The sequence below is a fragment of the Callithrix jacchus genome, chromosome 16 (assembly GCF_049354715.1).
Source record: "Callithrix jacchus isolate 240 chromosome 16, calJac240_pri, whole genome shotgun sequence".
NCBI lineage: Eukaryota > Metazoa > Chordata > Mammalia > Primates > Cebidae > Callithrix > Callithrix jacchus.
The window spans coordinates 56,737,614-56,757,277 of record NC_133517.1 but is presented as its reverse complement, the minus strand read 5'-3'; the positions used below and the strand labels follow the sequence as shown (position 1 = coordinate 56,757,277).

At 39.5% G+C, this 19,664-nt stretch overlaps 1 protein-coding gene across 49 annotated transcripts in view; it reads right to left on the bottom strand.

The window, feature by feature from the left end:
- The window catches only part of PTK2 (protein tyrosine kinase 2), a 360,020-nt gene that overhangs the window by 122,112 nt on the left and 218,244 nt on the right, over positions 1-19,664 (bottom strand). For 44 of the 49 annotated variants that reach the window (XM_035276524.3, XM_035276540.3, XM_078353054.1 and 41 more), the window contains one exon: positions 18,637-18,689. The exons of the other annotated variants lie outside the window; for them this stretch is intronic. In XM_035276524.3, coding sequence (XP_035132415.1) covers positions 18,637-18,689 — 53 coding nt within the window. The remainder of the gene's footprint in view (positions 1-18,636; positions 18,690-19,664) is intronic. 49 annotated transcript variants of the gene reach the window in all.

The following is a 19,664-nucleotide window of genomic DNA, read 5'->3' as shown; positions in this document are numbered from 1 at the left end:
AGGGTCTGGAGTGGACCTCCAGTAAACTCCAGTAGACCTGTAGCAGAGGGGCCTGTTAGAAGGAAAACTAACAAACAGAAAGGAATAGTTATCAACGCAACCAAAAACTCGTCCACCTAGAGACCCCTCCTAAGGTCACCAACTTCAAAGACCAAACGTAGATAAATCCACAAAGATGGGGAGAAACCAGTACTAAAAGGCTGAAAATTCCAAAAACCAGAACACTTCTTCTCCTCCAAAGGATCACAACTCCTCGACAACAAGGGAACAAAACTGGATGGAGAATGAGTTTGATGAATTGACAGAAGTAGGCTTGAGAAAGGGGAATAACGAACTCCTCTAAGCTAAAGGAGCATGTTCTAACCCAATGCAGGGAAGCTGAGAACTTTGATAAAAGGTTACACGAATTTCTAACTAGAATAACCAGTTTAGAGAAGAATATAAATGACCTGATGGAGCTGCAAAACACAGCATGAGAACTTCATGAAGCATACACAAGTATCAATAGCTGAACTGATCAAGCAGAAGAATGAATATCAGAGACTGAATATCAACTCAATGAAATAAAGTGAGAAGACAAGATCAGAGAAAAAAGAGTAAAAAGAAACGAACAAAGCCTCCAAGAAATATGGAACTATGTGAAAAGACCAAATCTACATTTGATTGGTGTACATAAAAGTCATGGGGAAAATGGAACCAAGATGGAAAACATTCTTCAGGATATTATCCAGGAACTTCCCCAACCTAGCAAGGCAGGCCAACATTCCAATTCAGGAAATACAGAGAACGCCACAAAGATACTCCTTGAGAAGAGCAACCCAAAGACACATAATTGTTGATTCACCACAGATGAAAAGAAGGAAAAAATGTTAAGGGCAGCCAGAGAGAAAGATCAGGTTATTCACAAAGGGAAGCCCATCAGACTCACAGCGGATCTCTCAGCAGAAACCCAACAAGCCAGAAGACAGTGGGAACCAATATTCAGCATTCTTAAAGAAAAAAAATTTTCAACCCAGAATTTCATATCCAGCCAAACTAAACTTCCTAAGTGAAGGAGAAATAAAATCCTTTACAGACAAGCAAATGCTGAGAGATTTTGTCACCACCAGGCCTGCCTTACAAGAGCTCTTGAAGGAAGCACTAAATATGGAAAGGAATAAAGGTACCAGCCACTGCAAAAACGTATCAAATTATAAAGACCATCGTCACTATGAAGAAACTGCATCAACTAATGGGCAAAATAACCAGCTAGCACCATAATGTCAGAATCACAATCACATGTAACATTATTAACCTTAAATGTAAATGGGCTAAAGGTCCCAATTTAAACACACAGACTGACAAATTGAATAAAGAGTCAAGAACCATCAGTATACTGTGTTTAGGAGACCCATGTCACATGCAAACACACATACATAGGCTCAAAATAAAGGGATGGAAGAATATTTAAACAGAGGGAAAGCAAAAAAAAAAAAGAGCAGGGATTGCAATCCTAGTCTCTGATAAAAGAGTCTTTAAACCAAAAAAGATCAAAGGAGCAAAAGGCATTACATAATGGTAAAGAGATCAATGCAACAAGAAGAGCTAACTATCCTAAATACATATGCACCAAAATACAGGAGCATCCAGATTCATAAAGCAAGTTCTCAGAAACCTATAAAGAGACTTAGACTCCCAAACAATAGTGGGAGACTTTAACACCCCACTGTCAAATAGACCAATGAGACAAAAATTAACAAGGATATCCAAGACATGAACTCAGCTCTGGGCCAAGGGGACCTAATAAACATCTATAGAACTCTCCACCCCAAATCAACAGAATATACATTCCTCTCAGTACCACACTGCACTTACTGTTTTCTTTTTCTTTTGTGAAACAGAGTCCCGCTCTCTCGCCCAGGGCTGGAGTGCACTGGTGCAATCTCGGCTCACTGCAACCTCTGCCTCCCAGGTTCAAACAGTTCTCCTGCCTCAGCCTCCTGAATAGCTGGAACCACCGGTGCATGCCGCTGTGCCTGGCTACTTTTTGTATTTTTAGTAGAGACAGGGTTTCACCATGTTGGTCAGGATGGTCTTGATCTCTTGACCTCATGATCCGCCCACCTCAGCCTCCCAACATGCTGGGATTATAGGCATGAGCCACTGTACCTGGCCCACATCGTATTTATTCTAAAATTGACCACATAATTGGAAGTAAAACACTCCTTAGCAAAAGCAAGGAAATCATAACAAACAGTCTCTCAGACCACAGAGCAATTAAATTAGAACTCAGGATTAAGCAACTCAAAAGCCACACAACAATCTGCTCCTGAACAACTACTGAGTAAATAATGAACTTAAGGCAGAAACAAAGATGTTCTTTGAAACCAGTGAGAACAAAGACACAACGTACCAAAATCTCTGGAAACATTTAAAGCAGTGTGTAGAGGGAAATTCAAACAGTCCATGGTAAAAATTCAACAGTCTTTCATGCTAAAAACTCAATAAACTAGGTATGGATGGAATGTATTTCAAAATAGTTAAGAGCTGTTTATGACAAACCCACAGCCAATATCATACTGAATGGGCAAAAACTGGAAGCATTCCCTTTGAAAACCAGCCCAAGACAAGAATGCCCTCCTTCACTACTCCTATTCAACATCGTATTAGAATATCTGGCCAGGACAATCAAGCAAGACAAAGAAATAAAGGGTATTCAATTGGGAAAAGAAGGAAGTCAAACTGTCTCTGTTTACAGATGGTATGATTGTGTACTTAGAAAACCCCATCATCACAGCCCATAATCTCCTTAAGTTGACAGCAACTTCAGCAAAGTCTCAGGATACAAAACCAATGTGCAAAAATCACAAGCACAATAATAACAGAAAAACAGAGAGACAAATCAGGAGTGAACTCCCATTCACAACTGCTACAAAGAGAATAAAATACCTAGGAATACAACTTACAAGGGATGTGAAGGACCTCTTCAAGGAGAACTACAAACCACTGCTCAAGGAAGTAAGAGACGACATGAACAAATGGAAAAACATTCTATGCTCATGGAGAGGAAGAATCAGTATCGTGAAAATGGCCACACTGCCCAAAGTAATTTATAGATTTAATGCCCTTCCCATCAAGCTACCACTGACTTTCTTTACAGAACAGGAAAAAAACTACTTTAACTTTTATATGGATCCAAAAGAGAGCCTGCATAGACAAGAAAATCCTAAGCAAAAAGAACAAAGCTAAAGCATCACATTACCTGACTTCAAATTACACTACAAGGCTACAGTAACAAAAACAGCATGGTATTGGTACCAAAACAGATATACAGTCCAATGCAACAGAACAGAGGCCTCGCAAATAATACCACATATCTACAATCATCTGATCTTTGACAATCCTGACAAAAGCAATGGGGAAAGAATTCCCTATTTAATAAACGGTGTTGGGAAAACTGGCTAACCATATGCAGAAAGCTGAAACTGAATCCCTTCCATATACCTTATAAAAAAAATTAACTCAAGATCGATTCAACACTTAAATCTAAGACCTAAAACCATAAAAACCGTAGAAGAAAACCTAGGCAATGCCATTCAGGATATAGGCGTGGGCAAAGACTTCATGAAAAAAACACCAAAACGATGGCAACAAAAGCCAAAATTGACAAATGGGATCTAATTAAACTAAAGAGCTTCTGCACAGCAAAAGAAACTATCATTAAAGTGAACAGGCAACCAACACAATGAAAGAAAATTTTTGTAATCTATGCATCTGACAAAGGGCTAATATCCAGAATCTATAAATAACTTAAATTTGCAAGAAAAAAATCACCCCATCAAAAAGTGGGCAAAGGACATGAACAGACACTTCTCAAAATAAGACATTTACGCAGCCAACAAACATGAAAAAAAGCTCACCATCACTAATAGAGAAATTCAAATCAAAACCACAGTGAGATATCATTTCAAGCCAGTTAGAATAGCGATCATTAAAAAGTCAGGAAACAACTGATACTGGAGAGGATATGGAGAAATAGGAACACTTTTACACTGTTGGTGGGAATGTAAATTAGTTCACTGTGGTGATTCCTCAAGGATCTAGAACTGGAAATACCATTTGACCCAGCAATCTCATTACTGGGTACGTACCCAAAAGATTATAAATAATTATACTATAAAGACACATGCACGTGTATGTTTACTGTGGCACTGCTTACAATAGTAAAAACTTGGAACCAGCCCAAATGTCCATCAATGACAGACTGGATAAAGAAAATGTAGTATATATACACCGTGGAATACTATGCATCTGCAAAAAAGGATGAGTTCATGTCTTTTGCAGGTGGAAACCATAGTTCTCAGCAAACTAACATAGGAACAGAAAACCAAACACCACATGTTCTCACACTTAAGTGGGAGTTGAACAATAAGAACACATGGACACAGGGAGGGAAACATCACACACCAGGGACTGTCGGGTGGTGGGAGGTTACCATTAGGAGAATACCTAAGTAGATGACAGGTTGATGGATTCAGCAAACTACCATGGCACATGTATACCTATGTAACAAACCTGCATGTTCTGCACATGTACCCAATTACTTAAAGTGTAATAATAAGTGGGAGCCAGGCATGGTGGCTCATGCCTGTAATCCCAACACTTTGGAAGGCAGAGGTGGGTGGATCACCTGAGCTCTGGAGTTGGAGACTGCCCTGGGAAACATGGCAAAACACTGTCTTTACAAAAAAATATAAAACTTGGGCTTGGTGGTGTGCACTTATAGTCACAGCTACTTGGGAGGCTGAGGTGGTAGGACTGTTTGAACCTGGGAAACGGAGGCTGCAGTGAGCCGAGATCGTGCCACTGCACTCCCGTGGGCAATAGAGTGAAACCCTGTCTCAAAAAAAACGTTGAGTCCTTGATTTTTTTTTTTTTTTTTAAAGACAGGGTTTTGCTTTTTGTTTGTTTGTTTTTTACTTTTTCTTTCTTTTTTTTTTTTTTTTTAAGACCGGGTTTTGCTACATTGCCCATGCTGGTCTCAAACTCCTGGGCTCAAGGAATCTGCCTGCCTCGGCCTCCAAAAGTGCTAGGATTACAGGTATGAGCCACCGCAGCAGGCCCTTGATTTTTAAAGATTTATAATAGATGCTGGGCCTTCCAGCTATGCCTGCTTTTCAAATATTTAAATATTAGGCCCTGAAAACTGCAAGAGCTTTATTTGCCCAATTCACTAAAGAGCTCCAACTTGAAGTCAATAATCAAATTAAAAAACAAGCTAAGTTGAAAAGAACACCTATTGAAATAAATCAGTCTCCAAAATACAACTTTCTGACACTTAGTTGCCTATTTTGAAACCCTCTGTCAAAGAAATTTACACCTATAAAGGAAATTACCATTTTTAAGGGCATCTTCCCCTCATGTACCTAAATCACTAAGATACTATCTTTATGTTCCTGAAATCTGTGATATAAAGAACAATGGACAATCAATAGTTTATTATTATTATTATTGAGAAAGTCTTGCTGTGTTATCCAGGCTGGAGTGCAGTAGTGTGATATTGGCTCACTATAACCTCCATCTCCCAGATTCAAGCGATTTGCTTACCTTAGCCTTCCAACTAGCTGGGATTACAGGCGTCCGCCACCATATCTGGCTAATATTTGTATTTCTAATAGAGACTGGGTTTCACCATGGCCAGGCTGGTCTGGAACTTCTGACCTCAGTTGGTCCACCTGCCTCGGCCTCCCAAAGTGCTGGGATTATAGGCATGAGCCATTGTGCCTGGCCAGTAATTATGTTTTAATGCAAATTCTTGGTAAACCATTTAAGAACTGCCTGTTCTTTTTTAAATATATTCCCAATGTAAACCTTAAAGGACAAAACTTAGGCAAAATTAATATAAGTACAGACTTTATTTCCAGGAGCAAGAATAACCCCAAGGATGATCTGATCAGCCAGAAAGTAGTGCCACTTAGTGAGTGGAGAAGGGGAGAGAAGCAGGCTTGGCGTGAAGATCAGTTTATTCTGAATATGTTACCTCTAAAATGCTTGTGAGACATCAGATTCTACATAGTGAAAATGTAGTGGCCACAAGGGTCTGGAATTCTGGAAAGAAGTCTGAAAACTGAGGTAACAAACTGAGAGTAATCAGCATAATTAAGTTAGGAAACACAATGAGATCCCCAAGGGGGTGAGTGTGGCTGGCAGAAAATGTCAGAAGAACTGAGTCCTGGGATTCTCAAGTGTGATGAGTTGAATAATGAGTGAGGTAGGAAGAATACGTTATTCTGGAAGCAAAAGCAGGGCAATTTCAATAATGGGCAACATTTATTGGATACAATGAGTTCTAAATTCCTCTTCGAAGAATCTGTATGTCATTATATTCAGTTATCATGTCCTTCATTTTAAAGTTCAACTTCCTTATAGTTCCAGTAAACAACCTTCCCTACCAGTTCTAATCAGCAGTTCACATCTGGTTCCCTCCCACCCCACACCCACTCTGCCCCTGGCTTTGTCCTGACTCATCCTGGTCACCTGCTTCAGTCACCTGCTCCAGTCACCTTCTTTGATCTAGGTCACCCTGGCTACCTGCTTTGACCTGCCTGCAACTGTCCTTCCGGTGGGAACCACCTACCCTGCCACTCCAGCTCAGACCCCTCCTCTCTTTAAAATACCCAATTGGGATTAGTCTAGCTTGTATGGTCTAACCCTAGCCAACAGGGGAATGACACAGCAGTAGGGGAGACCCCCATCAGAAATAAGTACCCCTTTTCCTCCCTTGTCCAAATGTGCAGTGACCATTGCTCCATCCGTGAGCCACACCCTTCTATAGAAGTAAACTGCCTTGATGAGAGGATTTATCTTCAAGTACTATTTCTTTTGTGGACTTATAACACAGTGAGGTCAGAAGGGGGCTACTAAGGTGGGGAAACCACAGTGGGTGATGTGCTAATGAAACCAGAGATAACCTGTTTAGCCTGCCAAACTTGACCTGCCTTGTTTGCTGTATTAGGCCATTATTGTATCGCTATAAAGAAATACCAGCCGGGCGCGGTGGCTCAAGCCTGTAATCCCAGCACTTTGGGAGGCCGAGGCGGGTGGATCACGAGGTTAAGAGATCAAGACCATCCTGGTCAACAAGGTGAAACCCCGTCTCTACTAAAAATACAAAAAATTAGCTAGGCATGGTGGCACGTGCCTGTAATCCCAGCTACTCGGGAGGCTGAGGCAGGAGAATTGCCTGAACCCAGGAGGCGGAGGGTGCGGTGAGCCGAGATCGCACCATTGCACTCCAGCCTGGGTAACAAGAGCGAAACTCCTTACGAAAAAAAAAAAGGAATACCAGAGATTGAGTAATTTATAAAGAAAAGAGGTTTTAACTGGCTCTGCCAGCTTAATGGAAAGCATGGTGCTGACATCCTGGCTTCTGTGGAGGCCTCAGGAAGCTTACTATCATGACAGAAGATGGAGAGGGAGCAGACACATCACATGTCAACAGAAGGAGGAAGAGGTGAGGTGGGGAACAGCCACATACTTTAAAGGACCAGCTCTAATGTGAACTCAGAGCCAGAGTTCACTCATCACCAAAGCCATGGGCCAAGCCATTCATAAGGGATCTGCCTCTGGATTCAAACACCTCCCACCAGGCCCCACCTCAAAAACTGGGGATTACATTTCAACATAAGATTTGGGCAGGGACAAATAACCAAATAATATTAGTTGTTTTTAGTCGCTTACTTCCAGTTGATCTAAAAACTCCCACTAGCAAGTCAAACAGTCAGAGAATCCATAACTGAACTCCCACCAGCTCCTTACAGATGAAATCTCTGACTGTAAGTCACTATAGTAATGGATGCTTTAAGTTGTTTTTCAGGAAGTAAGGGGCAGCTCTTGTCCAGCTCAAGCAGCTCGAGGCCACCAATCCTTCAAATGGGCTTATGTCAATGCAGGAGAGATGACCATAAGACATCAGAGAGCTAAAAACTCCTCCCTCAGATCATGGAAATGCTACAATTTTCTGAACATGCATTCTATGAAGAGCCATGAAGCCTGACTGTATGTGTGCATATCACTGATTAACTCACTTTTCCTTACATCCACTCACCTTTTCCCATGCCTTCAACTGCCTTACTCTTCTATCCAATAAATATACCTAAAACTTCATCTTTGGGGAGGCAGATTTGACATCTGTTCTCTCATCTCTTCACATAGCAGCCTTGTGAGTAAGATCTTTTCCCTTTGGCAAAACCTGTTGCCACAACGATTGGCTTGCTGCACACAAGGAGGGAAAGAAACTAAGAATAGTAGAACAGGGAAAATTCATGACCAGTTAACAAGTGGTAAGGGGGTAGACTAGTAAGAAGTTATACTTAATTGGGCTGGGCCCGGTGGCTCATGCCTGTAAATCCCAGCACTTTGGGAGGCTGAGGAAGGCAAACCACTTGAGGTCAGGAGTTTGAGACCAGCCTGGCTAACATGGTGAAACCCCATCTCTACCAAAATTATAAAAGTTGGCCAGATGCCTGTAGTTCTAGTTACTCAGGAGGCTGAGGCACAAGAACTGCTTGAACCTGGGAAGTGGAGATAGCAGTGAGCTGAGATTGCACACTGTACTCCAGCCTGGGTGACAGAGTGAGACTCTGTCTCAAAAAAAAAATATGTATATATGTGTGTGTGTCTGTGTGTGTGTGTGTATATATATACTTAATTGGGTGAGGACAAGTCACCTATTGTGAGCCCAAGGCAGGTAGCACTTACGGCTGACAAGTGCTGGAGGTTTAAAGAATGGTTTGAAGCGGTGTGACATGGAATTGAAAATGAGACCAAAGCAATGTGGCTGTGCTATTCCCTTTAAGGTTCAGCTGTGCTATAGCAGAAATGGGACAGACTGAGCTGGCTTTAACTTGGCAGTGTTTCTGCTAAGTGAGTTAAAAACAAATAAACAAACAGAGTAGGACAGAGATGATGGGGATGTATGCCGGAGAGGAACACAATTATTGATCTGCGGTTTTAGGCTAGTTAAGAAACCAGAGAAGATACAAAATTGTGATGTAGACAGCAGAATGGGCATGGGATCAAGGAACAAGCTAGAAAAATTGGAGGTGGTAGTCAGAGAGTGTTTTCTTAAAATTGGAATTATAGGAAAGTTAAAGTTGTAGACAAAGTGTAGGCCCCGCAGGAATGAGAAACAGCAGACAGCACCACTGGAAGAATGGAGAGAAGAGGTGCTGGGGCTGGGTGTGATGGCTCATGCCTGTAATCCCAGCACTTTGCGAGGCCAAGGTGGGGGGCGGGGAGTGGATTACCTGAGGTCAGGAGTTTGAGACCATCCTGGCCAACATGGTGAAATCTCATCTCTACTAAAAATGCAAAAAAAAATTAGCTGAGTGTTGTGGCATGGGCCTGTAGTCCCAGCTACTTGGGAGGCTGAGGCAGCAGAATCGCTTGAACCTGGGAGGCAGAGGTTACAGTGAGCTGAGATTGCGCCACTGCACTCCAGCCTGGTCAACAGCGTGAGAATCCATCTCAAAGGAAAAAAAAAAAAGTGCAAGAAGAATTGCCTACCTACCATTAATACTATGCTGGAGAAATAACAGTGAACTGAGTGCTCAAAACTTTGAGGAACATAGGATAGCCTTGTTCTGATATGTGAGATTCAAAGCTGATGTTTTTGAAGGAGAATAGTCTGGAAGGGGCAATAAGAGGCAAGGGCTACTTATCTCATCTCCAGCCCTAGTGCTACCATGGTTCTCAGACATCAGACATCATCAGTAGGGTTACGGAGGCATCAAGGGGCATCACTGCCCTCCCGAGTTTTAGTTAGAAGAAGGTGACAAAGAGGAATATATAGAGACGTACCAGAAAACAAAGTTGTAGTGTTTTAGAAGTTGGGGAAAACCAAGCAATGAAGACACAACAGGGGGTGTGCAGAGGGTATGTGAGTGACAAAGGAATCTGGAGCTTCTAGAGGAACAGGTATGAATATGCATAGAGTATAATGAGATAAGTCCAAGTGGATCAGTATTTTTCTTTTTATTTCTAGTTACTTAAGTAAGGTGGTATTTTCCTTTGACCATAACTCTCAATTCTGTTCTTTTCCTTGGGCATTAGGGTGTGGTGCTGATGAAGCTGAACACAGGTATACCTGAGGGCTGTATTCCAGGAAACAGGTTTCCCAGAAATCATCCAACCCGGGGCAGTCATGGGGCAACATCCTATCCAAACAATGTGAAATACACACAAATTCATACTGTTATTTTACAAAGAAAATCTCGAAGAATGACGACTTCTGACTAGCGAGGTGAAATTTATTATTTTAAAAACTGACAAACAAAGGAAAAGAAAAAGGCAGTTTTCCTGTCTTTCCAGGAGAGGCCTGTTCCTGAGAGTAACGAAGCAGCTGGTGAGGGAAAGCTGTGTTTAGAAGCATTGCAGCTAAACAAACGAAGAAAAACATGACAGGATTCACAGGGTGCCATTTCGTGGCCTCTGATGAAATCTAAGCATTAATGTCAATAGCTGCTAAATGTATTAGGTGAAATGCTCATGGGAACTTGCCCATGTATATAGATCAGAGATTGATGGGACCTAAACCAATTGATTAGTCTTAACATCACAAACAACAACCAGATGTATATCACCTATGCAGTATTCTTGTGTGTGTGTGAGGGGAGCGGGGAGGGAAGGAAATCAAGCCCAAACTGGATCAAATTCCTCTAAGGAAGAGCTTATGAGAAAGTAAGGGGCCGGAAAGAAATAGCGTAAACAAAATAGCATCATAGACATGTAATCAGCCTAATCCAGAATATGTGAATAAGACAATAGACACAATTTTTTATTTGTGTCTTACTAATTGCAATTAATTTGTAATTAGTAACAAACAACAGGGTCTAGCTGATAAATACAGCAGATGCTGCAAGCAAATTCAAAGTACTTCTTGTCTGACTCTTGTTTAGACGAAACCACACATGAAAATGGGACAATCAGGAACCTTTGAACACTGACTGGATAGCTGATAATGTTTTATTAAAAAAAAGAAAAAGTCTCATATTTTAGGAATATAGGTGAAATATGCCTTAGATTTGCTTTAGAATCACCAATAGGGATTATGTGTGTGTACAAATGGATGGAGAGAGAGGTGACATAAAATTGGCCATAAGTTTTTAGTTGCAGAATCTGGGGTGATAATGATATGAAAAATCAAGATACAATTCTTTCTCTTCTGTATATGCTTTCAATTTTCCATAAAAAGTTTTAAAAACTCAAAATTCAAAAGCTTAGTAGGCACTTAATCATTCTTTTCTATAGTCTCTTTGTAAAGGCATAAAAAATATATTGTCTTGACTCATACAGTTTGATTTTAATCCACAATTATTGTGTAGCTACAAGCTACAAACCAGGTGGAGGAAGACTTGAGGTCAAATTCTAGAATTTATATTTTAAACTTTCAAGCATTCCCTTTAAAATTATTTTCCGCAAAGAAAAAAAAACAATAGGATCGTTTGATGTTAGCAATATTTATTTTCTATTTAGTAAGATGATAATACATGGGCTTCTTGTGTTTTAATAATACATTTTTTTTAAGTTTGAGAAGTTTATTAATAACTGTTAATAAGTTTAGCCAGAGGATTAAGCTGGTTCATGAGTCAAGTATATCTAACACTGTCAACTGTGAAGCATATATTTTATGAAGACAAAAATACATTTTTGTTTATAATACTGTCATGTATATTTTCCTCTTTGTAGCATGGAGGCTGCTTGGAAGAAGACTGTAATACTCTCTTCTGGAAACAAAATTTGTAAGACTGAGCTGCATTTGTATGGGCTGGAAAGAGTTTATAAAAACAAAAACCCATTTAAAATTTTTTTTGTACTAATTATTGCTTAGCTTTTCATTTGGCCTTTTAAAAAACTTGAAAGTGCCTCAGCCTTGCCAGGGAGGTCTGCGAGTTTCTGTCTGTACTGCCTGCAGCTGAGACAAGAAGTTCAACTCAAGGATGAAGGAGTAGTTCTGGGTCCTTTTTCAGGATACACTTTATAACACATGATATTGATATTTCAAAACCTACATGACTTCCAAGTATTCTTCTCAACTGCTTTAGTACCCACAGAAGAAAAGACATGATTAAGAAGAACGCACAAATCTCAATAGTGGCAAAGGGAGTTCAAATGATCTAATGGTGGGAGACAGAGGGCTATGGGAAAGAAGGCAGCATAGCTGGGCTGTTTTGATTATTCACCTCCTTATTCATGAACAACCCGGTCAGCCAGTCTATCTGTATGAAGTCTGTGACAACTGTACACTTCTCAATGGTTTGGAGTCTCTCCTAATACCAGACTGACTACAAAACACTGTTCATAACTGTTGAAACTAGAAGAATTTCCAGTGAGCCAGGTAACAGGAACATGTCAGTAACATCCAATACCTAATATTTTGTGCACGAAAAAATTATTAGTAGCATTAATTTTATTGAATTATATCACAAAGCATATAATTTACAAAAATGAACTCCTGTTTTAAAATTTAGTTTTTTGTTTTGTTTTGTTTTTATGTGGTGGACAGCGTCTTGCTTTGTCACCCAGGATGGAGTACAGCGGCGTGATCTCAGCTCACTGCAACCTCCATCTCCCCGGTTCAAGAGATCCTATTTCAGCCTTCCAAGTAGCTAGAACTATGGGAACATGCCACCGTGAATGGCTTAATTTTTTGTAGAGATGGGGTTTCACCATGTTGCCCAGGCTAATCTCAAACTCTTGTGCTCAAACTGCCTGCCTTGACCTCTCAAAGAGCTGGGACTACAGATGTGAGCCACTGCGCCTGGCCTAAATTTCGTTTTACTTTTTATCTTTTCAGTGTCCCTTGGATTTGGTAGGGAAAAAATGAACTACTTATATAGCAGGTGACGATACTCTACAATTAGGGCGAGGTTTTTTTTTCCCCCTTTTAATTTCTAAAAGCTATCTTTTAACTCAAGCTTTCAGCAACAGACACAGACTACCTTGGGAACCTACAGCATTATCACAATTGAAACTAGAGTGTAAAACTATACAGAAGAACCTCTTTCAAACTTGAATACAGAGCAGACTTCTGATTTTTTCTGAAAGAGTTGGAACCAAGTCAGTACTATCCTATTCCTAATAAATGGGGGAAAAAACTATAATGTAATCACACTCCAAATCTTCCCAAGTATTATTCCCGTCCACACATTTATGTCATCAAGATTTAGAAATGAGTCAACATAGGCTGTGTGCAGTGGCTCACACCTGTAATCCCAGCACTTTCAGAGGCAGAAGCAGGCGGATCAGTTGAGCACAGGAGTTTGAGATCAGCCTGGACAACATAGGGAAACCTTGTCTCTACAAATAATACAAACATTCGCTGGGCATGGTGGCACACACCTGTAGTCCCAGCTACTTGGGGGGCTAAGGCAGGAAGATCGCTTGAGCCCAGAGACTGAGGCTACAGTTAGCTGACATCGAGCCACTGCATTCCAGCCTGGGTGACAGAGGAAGGCCCTGTCTCCAAAATAAAAATGAAAAGAAAAGAGAAAGAAAGCAATGAGTCTACATGGTCTAATGTAAAGAGAACAAACCTTGAAGTTCAGTATCAGTATTTCCATCAGGCTATTACTTACTGGTTATATGATCTTGGCTAAACCACTTCAGCTCATGTGTAAGGTGAAAATATTATGAAGACTGTCACGAGGTTTAAACAAAATGACCCCTGTGGATGGACCAGGCATGATCTCTGAGCCTCATTCACATGTAAATAACTGCTTGTATTATATAAGCGGCACAGTCATGAATAGTTAACAAACTTAGTATATCAGAGACCACACAGAAAGAGAGAGAATACAGTAATATTATATACTATGCCACCTTATATTTTATGTAACTTTACAGTTTATAAAGTTATAAGCTATCTTTGCATATACAAACAAGCTGTTTTAGAATTTGTAATGAAGCAGCTTAATACAAAATACAAGTAACATTTATTTTATTAAATGTTTTCTTAATAGTTCAGAATAATTTTCAGTCACTAACCTCAAAAACCTAAAAGTAATCTTAAATAAAGAAAATTATGCTGCATGATACACATTTTAACCACAATTATCTGTTAGAAAAATAATTTTTTTTTTTTTTTTTTTTAAACAGAGTTTCACTCTTGTTGCCCAGGCTGGAGTGCAATGGCACGATCTCAACTCACTGCAACCTTCGTCTCCCAGGTTCAAGTGATTCTTCTGACTCAGCCTTCCGAGGAGCTGGGATTACAGGCATGTGTCACTACACCCGGCTAATTTTTTTTTTTGTATTTTTAGGAGAGACTGCTAATTTTTTTCTGTATTTTTAGTAAAGACGGGGTGTCTCCATGTTGGTCAGGCTGGTCTCAAACTCCAGACCAGTCCCAAATGTGTAATCCACACATGTAACAAAAGCCATGTGCATAATGCAGTGGTACTGCTATCATGTGTTATCTTGTATTTCTGGTCATCATAATTAAGGTTTTACTGCTTGATCAAAAGCTTGGTTATTCTAGAAAAGAAAAACAAAAACCAAAAAAAAAAAAAAAAAACCCAAACAAAACCCAAATGCAATCAACTAAAGAAAAACCCCAAGATTATGGTTTCAAAAACATTTAAAATAGAGCTTTACTCACTGATTTGGAAATGTGTGATTGAACCATGGTTCAAGCACTGCCCCCCACAGACCACGCCTCCTCTTTCAGCACACTTACAGGTCCCTTATGGTGGACTGCAGCACTTGGTTCAAGCACCCCCCCACACAGACCACGCCTCCTCTTCCAGCACACTTACAGGTCCCTTATGATGGACTGCAGCACTTGACTTTCAGATATGTTCCAAGTTGTACCTGAGCTCCACAATAAGGACAAGTTTCCTTATAACTTAATAATTAGGCTTAAAAAAACTTCTTTAGGTTCTCAGAACAACACAAGAGGGAAACATGTTGTTCTGTTAGATATTTTTGTAAATCTCTGTTAATCTTACACTTATAGAGAAATACTGTATAAATTTCGAAGATAAACTGGTCATGTATTCAATATCAAGTGTCATTGCAATTTTACTGAAGGTGATCCAATAACTATCTTTATTTTGCAACGAAATATGAAAAAGCACCTGGTATCTTCTCTCTGGAATGTAAGGATATTGCTTTACTTGCCAACAAGAGAGATCCATGAGGAGCTGCAAAACTGTCCTAAAGTTATCTAGACCCTCGCTTTTCCTGTTGATTAGCCTCTCTTCCCTTGCCCAGCATCTCCTAGGAAAGAATGTAGAATCATTTATAGTGATTCCTAGGAAAAAATCTAAAACCAATTAGAGTGATTCCTAGGAAAGAATCTAGAATCATTTACAGTGATTCCTAGGAAAGACTCTAGAATCATTTAGAGTAATGAGTTTACAGGTAATCCCTTGAGACTCCCAGTGACACTGATTGCTCCAACTATTCCTGTCTTTCTGCTGTCTGTTTCTGCTACCCAGAATGCATTCCTCTAAGTCCCAGCACACCTCCATACTTTACTCAGGAATTCATTATTTAAAAACAATTATAAAACGTGTATCCCATACTTTGGTATGTCAGCACTATATCCCACATGGTACAGTGTTTCCAGGCTGGCAGGTGAGAAATAACCTTGGGATTTAGTAACATTACTTTTTCTAGGTAGAGGCATAACAAAGATGTCCCTAGAAATGTCAAATATCAGCTCTGGGGCTAAGTGCAATACACTGGCTCCTGGTTGACTAGGCTGCTCAGTTTTTAGGTTTTATAGTCTTTGTGGAAGATAGAAACATACCATACTATTGAATGCCAGGATGATGGAAGGAAAAAAGGAAGGGAGGAAGGGAGGGAGGGAGGGAGGGCTGGCAGACAAGAAAAGAACAGAAATATCCCACACTTGTTAGTCTGATTCCACCTAAGTAAACAAGTAGTAGGTGGAATGACTAAGGGCAAACAAGACTATAAACATTTAATGCCACATCACTAAATATCCACTGATTATTCTTTGCTTGGATCTGTAAATTACCTAAGTGATAGTCATATATCAAAGTATTATTAACTCTGAAAAGTGAAAATATTTTGATATGTAATGATGAAATGAACAAGTCTAAATGGAACAGCTCAAGCAGAACAACAGAGATAAGGTTGGGAGAGGCAAAGTCACAAACTGTTTTTGGCTAAAAAAAACAATGTAAATGAGGTGCTAAGGGAGGACTGCAAAGGTGGGCTGCTGGCAGACAATGAAAGGTCTTCCAGGCTAAGCTGAGGAGCCCAAACTTCATCTGATGGATACTAAATTATTACTAAAAGTTTCTGACCAGAGAATTGCCTATTTAAATCAACATGGTAGCAATCAAAGACCACGGAGAAGGGACTGAAGTATGAACTCCTAGTTAAGAAATATCTAGGAAGAAATGATGAAAGCAGGATCACAAGTAACTAGGTGGTGTTAAAGCCAGACAGAGTTTGAACAATGACTGCAGACTTTACCAGCTGTGTAAGCTTGGGCAAATTATTTAACCTCTCTATGCCTTAGTCTCCTCAGCTGAACAATAAGAAAACCTATCTTATAGTTTGTTGTGTGACTAAATGAGATGATACATGTACAAGAACACAGAACATAAACCTGAGCCTGGAACACAGTATCTACAAAAGTACTCATAAAATGCCAGCTAACTTTATTCTTAATGGGCTTCTGAAATAGGATGAAAACACTGAGATCATAAAGTGGGGGTTGTCTGGAAGAAGGAAAATCCAGAGGTTTCGTGATAATCAGCTGCTAAGAGACACATATGAGGTTTAAACCTTGAATGGAGAATACTGATTAAAAGAGACAGTAAAATAGGAGGAACAAGTTTTGAAGGGACTGATGAGGCCTATCTTATTACATTTCATTACTTTGTTACCCAAAGACAGATGCTAGAATATTAACACAATGGGGCATTTCCCTTCTCACTCAAGCCTGGGGTGACTGTGGAGACTGTGTGTGGCAAGCACCAAAATGAAAGTGACTTGTTCCAGGGCTCATCCCAAAAGCTGCTTTACAGTTTGGAAAGAAAATGGACCAGAGAGCCTGGGAGTTATTCAAAGCCCTGCTCAAATCTCACCTACTCTACAGAACATCCTGGTGCCCAGCAGTTGCTCCCTCCTCCAGACTCTTATGACTGTGGCATGTGGTGGTGGTCTTTATCCAACTAGATTACAAACTCCATGAGGGCCTGGCAAGTTTGCCAACTCTCTGTACCCACCACAGACTAGGGCTACTCCATAAAGTCATGGATCAGGCTTATAAGGATTAACTGTTTACCTGAAAACATGCGGGCAACCCTGAAGCTGTCCGTAAGACCAGCTCTGGCACACCCACCTTCTCTCTACTTAATTAGTAAGTGAGCAATGATTTCTCAAACAGCAATACTTTGACAGTATCACACATCATTCATCTTTACTGTGTATCTTTGACAAGTGTACAAATACAAGCAAAAATATTTCTTGAGGAAAGGCTTGTGGGACATTTGTGCACAACTGAAAAAAAAAAAAATAGGCAGGCCGGGTGCAGTGGCTCACGCCTATAATCCTGGCACTTTGGGAGGCCGAGGCAGGTGGATCATCTGAGGTCAGGAGTTCGAGACAAGCCTGGCAAATATGGCAAAACCCTGTCTCTACTAAATATACAAAAGTTAGCAGCACTTGGTGACAGGTGCCAGTAATCCCAGCTACATGGAAGGCTGGGGCAGGGGAATTGCTTGAACTGGGGAATCAGAGGTTGCAGTGAGCTGATATCAAACCACTGCATTCCAGTTTGGGTGACAGAGCGAGACTCTGTCTCAAAAAAAAAAAAAAAAACCAACTGATTCAAAAGAAACAGGAATTGGGCCTTTTCTAAGCAAGATACTAAAGTTAAAAGAAAACTACGATTTTAGAAATGTAACATGTAAGCACACATATAAGAACAAATGATATATATGTGTATATGGTTATGTATGTATATATGTGCATATATAGATATTATATGTATGTTAAGATATCAAATGGACCCATGGAAGATGCTTTCTCGTCCTTCCCCTTTCCTCTACTTCCCACATTTTTAAATGGGGAAAAAGGTATACTATTTTGAAACATACCAAGGAAAGTACAACACACTTAATCACACCAGCAAATAGTTAAGATAATGCTTATGCCATTATCTTAACTATATTATTAAAAAAGCAATATTCAAACACCATATTAACTGTGAAAGACAAAAACCGGTTTAAAAATGTCTCACATTTCCTGAACTTCAAAAAATACACATGCAAAGTTTATTCTACTGAATTCCAAAGATAAATTATAACAGCAACTTCAGAAGTAAAAATTTCATTCTGGATATGATTAACATGATATTAAAACAAAAAAATAATGTGGAATGCTATATAATGTGCTGAGTGATCTGGTATTTTATGTATGCCCCATCTAAAAAAATAAAATCTATGAACCATACTTGAAACTACTTAATGATGAAAAATTATGCAAATTTGGATAACCAGAATGCTTATTTTCATAAGCTATTCTAAGAATGAAGCCATTATACTAAAAATAGACATCCATGATCATCTTACCCTGTGAATGTGCTTTGTAAGTCTGCTACCTAGAGCCCCTTACCTGACACAGAGACGGGGTGTGTCCGCATGCCTTGCTTTTCACTGTTGGCCAGCCTGCGACAGACAAGAGCAAAGCTGTAAGCCCTGCAATTTCCCCAGGACCCTGCCACTCAGACTCATCAAGTAGGGAGGTACCTTGGATGAGGAAGACGATTCCCCAGGAAGACAACATTTTAGAAAGGTGATTTCTTTAAAAATTGGATTCTACTATTAAAATACTCAGGCTGCTGTAATGCTTTAAAAATCAGAAATTAAGATACACAACTGAGGAAATGCTAAACTGTTCTGAGAAAGATACTCTTGACAATAATTTAAAACAATGCAATACAATTTAATGTGGTATGCGTGGGTTAAATAAAAAAGTAAACTTAAATGCTAGACAGTAAAGGATTGCCCCAAAGTTATGAGAGAAAAACCATATACCTGGAAGTAGATTTTGCTCTTTAAAACATAATATGAAATACTATAGTATGACTAGTCCTTCATAAATTTATGGTATGTAAAAAAATCAAGAAATATATTAATATGTACTATTACTTACAGATTTAAAGTAATCTCAATTTATCTTGCTACTTACTTTATAAAATGGCTTAACGCTAGTTTTACATATTTACCCCCATAAAATAAAATTTTGGCCAAGAGTCTGGGTGCCATTTAAAAAATGCAAGTACAGTTAGTAAAAAATCTTTGAAAGCACAAAATACAGGGGGAAAAAAGGAACCACACAGTCTTTAGATATTAAGTTACCTTGGTCTTTTTATAAAAGAAAGTCTTTTCCAGATACACAAGGATGTATTAAGAAAGTGCTGAATAGATTTTTTTCTAGTACATAGAATTTATACTAGGAAATACTGACACTTAAAACAGTATAGGTTAAATATCTCTTATATGCAATGCTTGGAACTAGAGTGTTTCAAATTTCAGATTTTTTTGAATTTTGGAATGTCTACACATACCCAGTGAGGAACCTAGGGGACAGGAGCAAGTCTAAATGTGAAATTTGTTTATGTTTCATATACAACTTACACA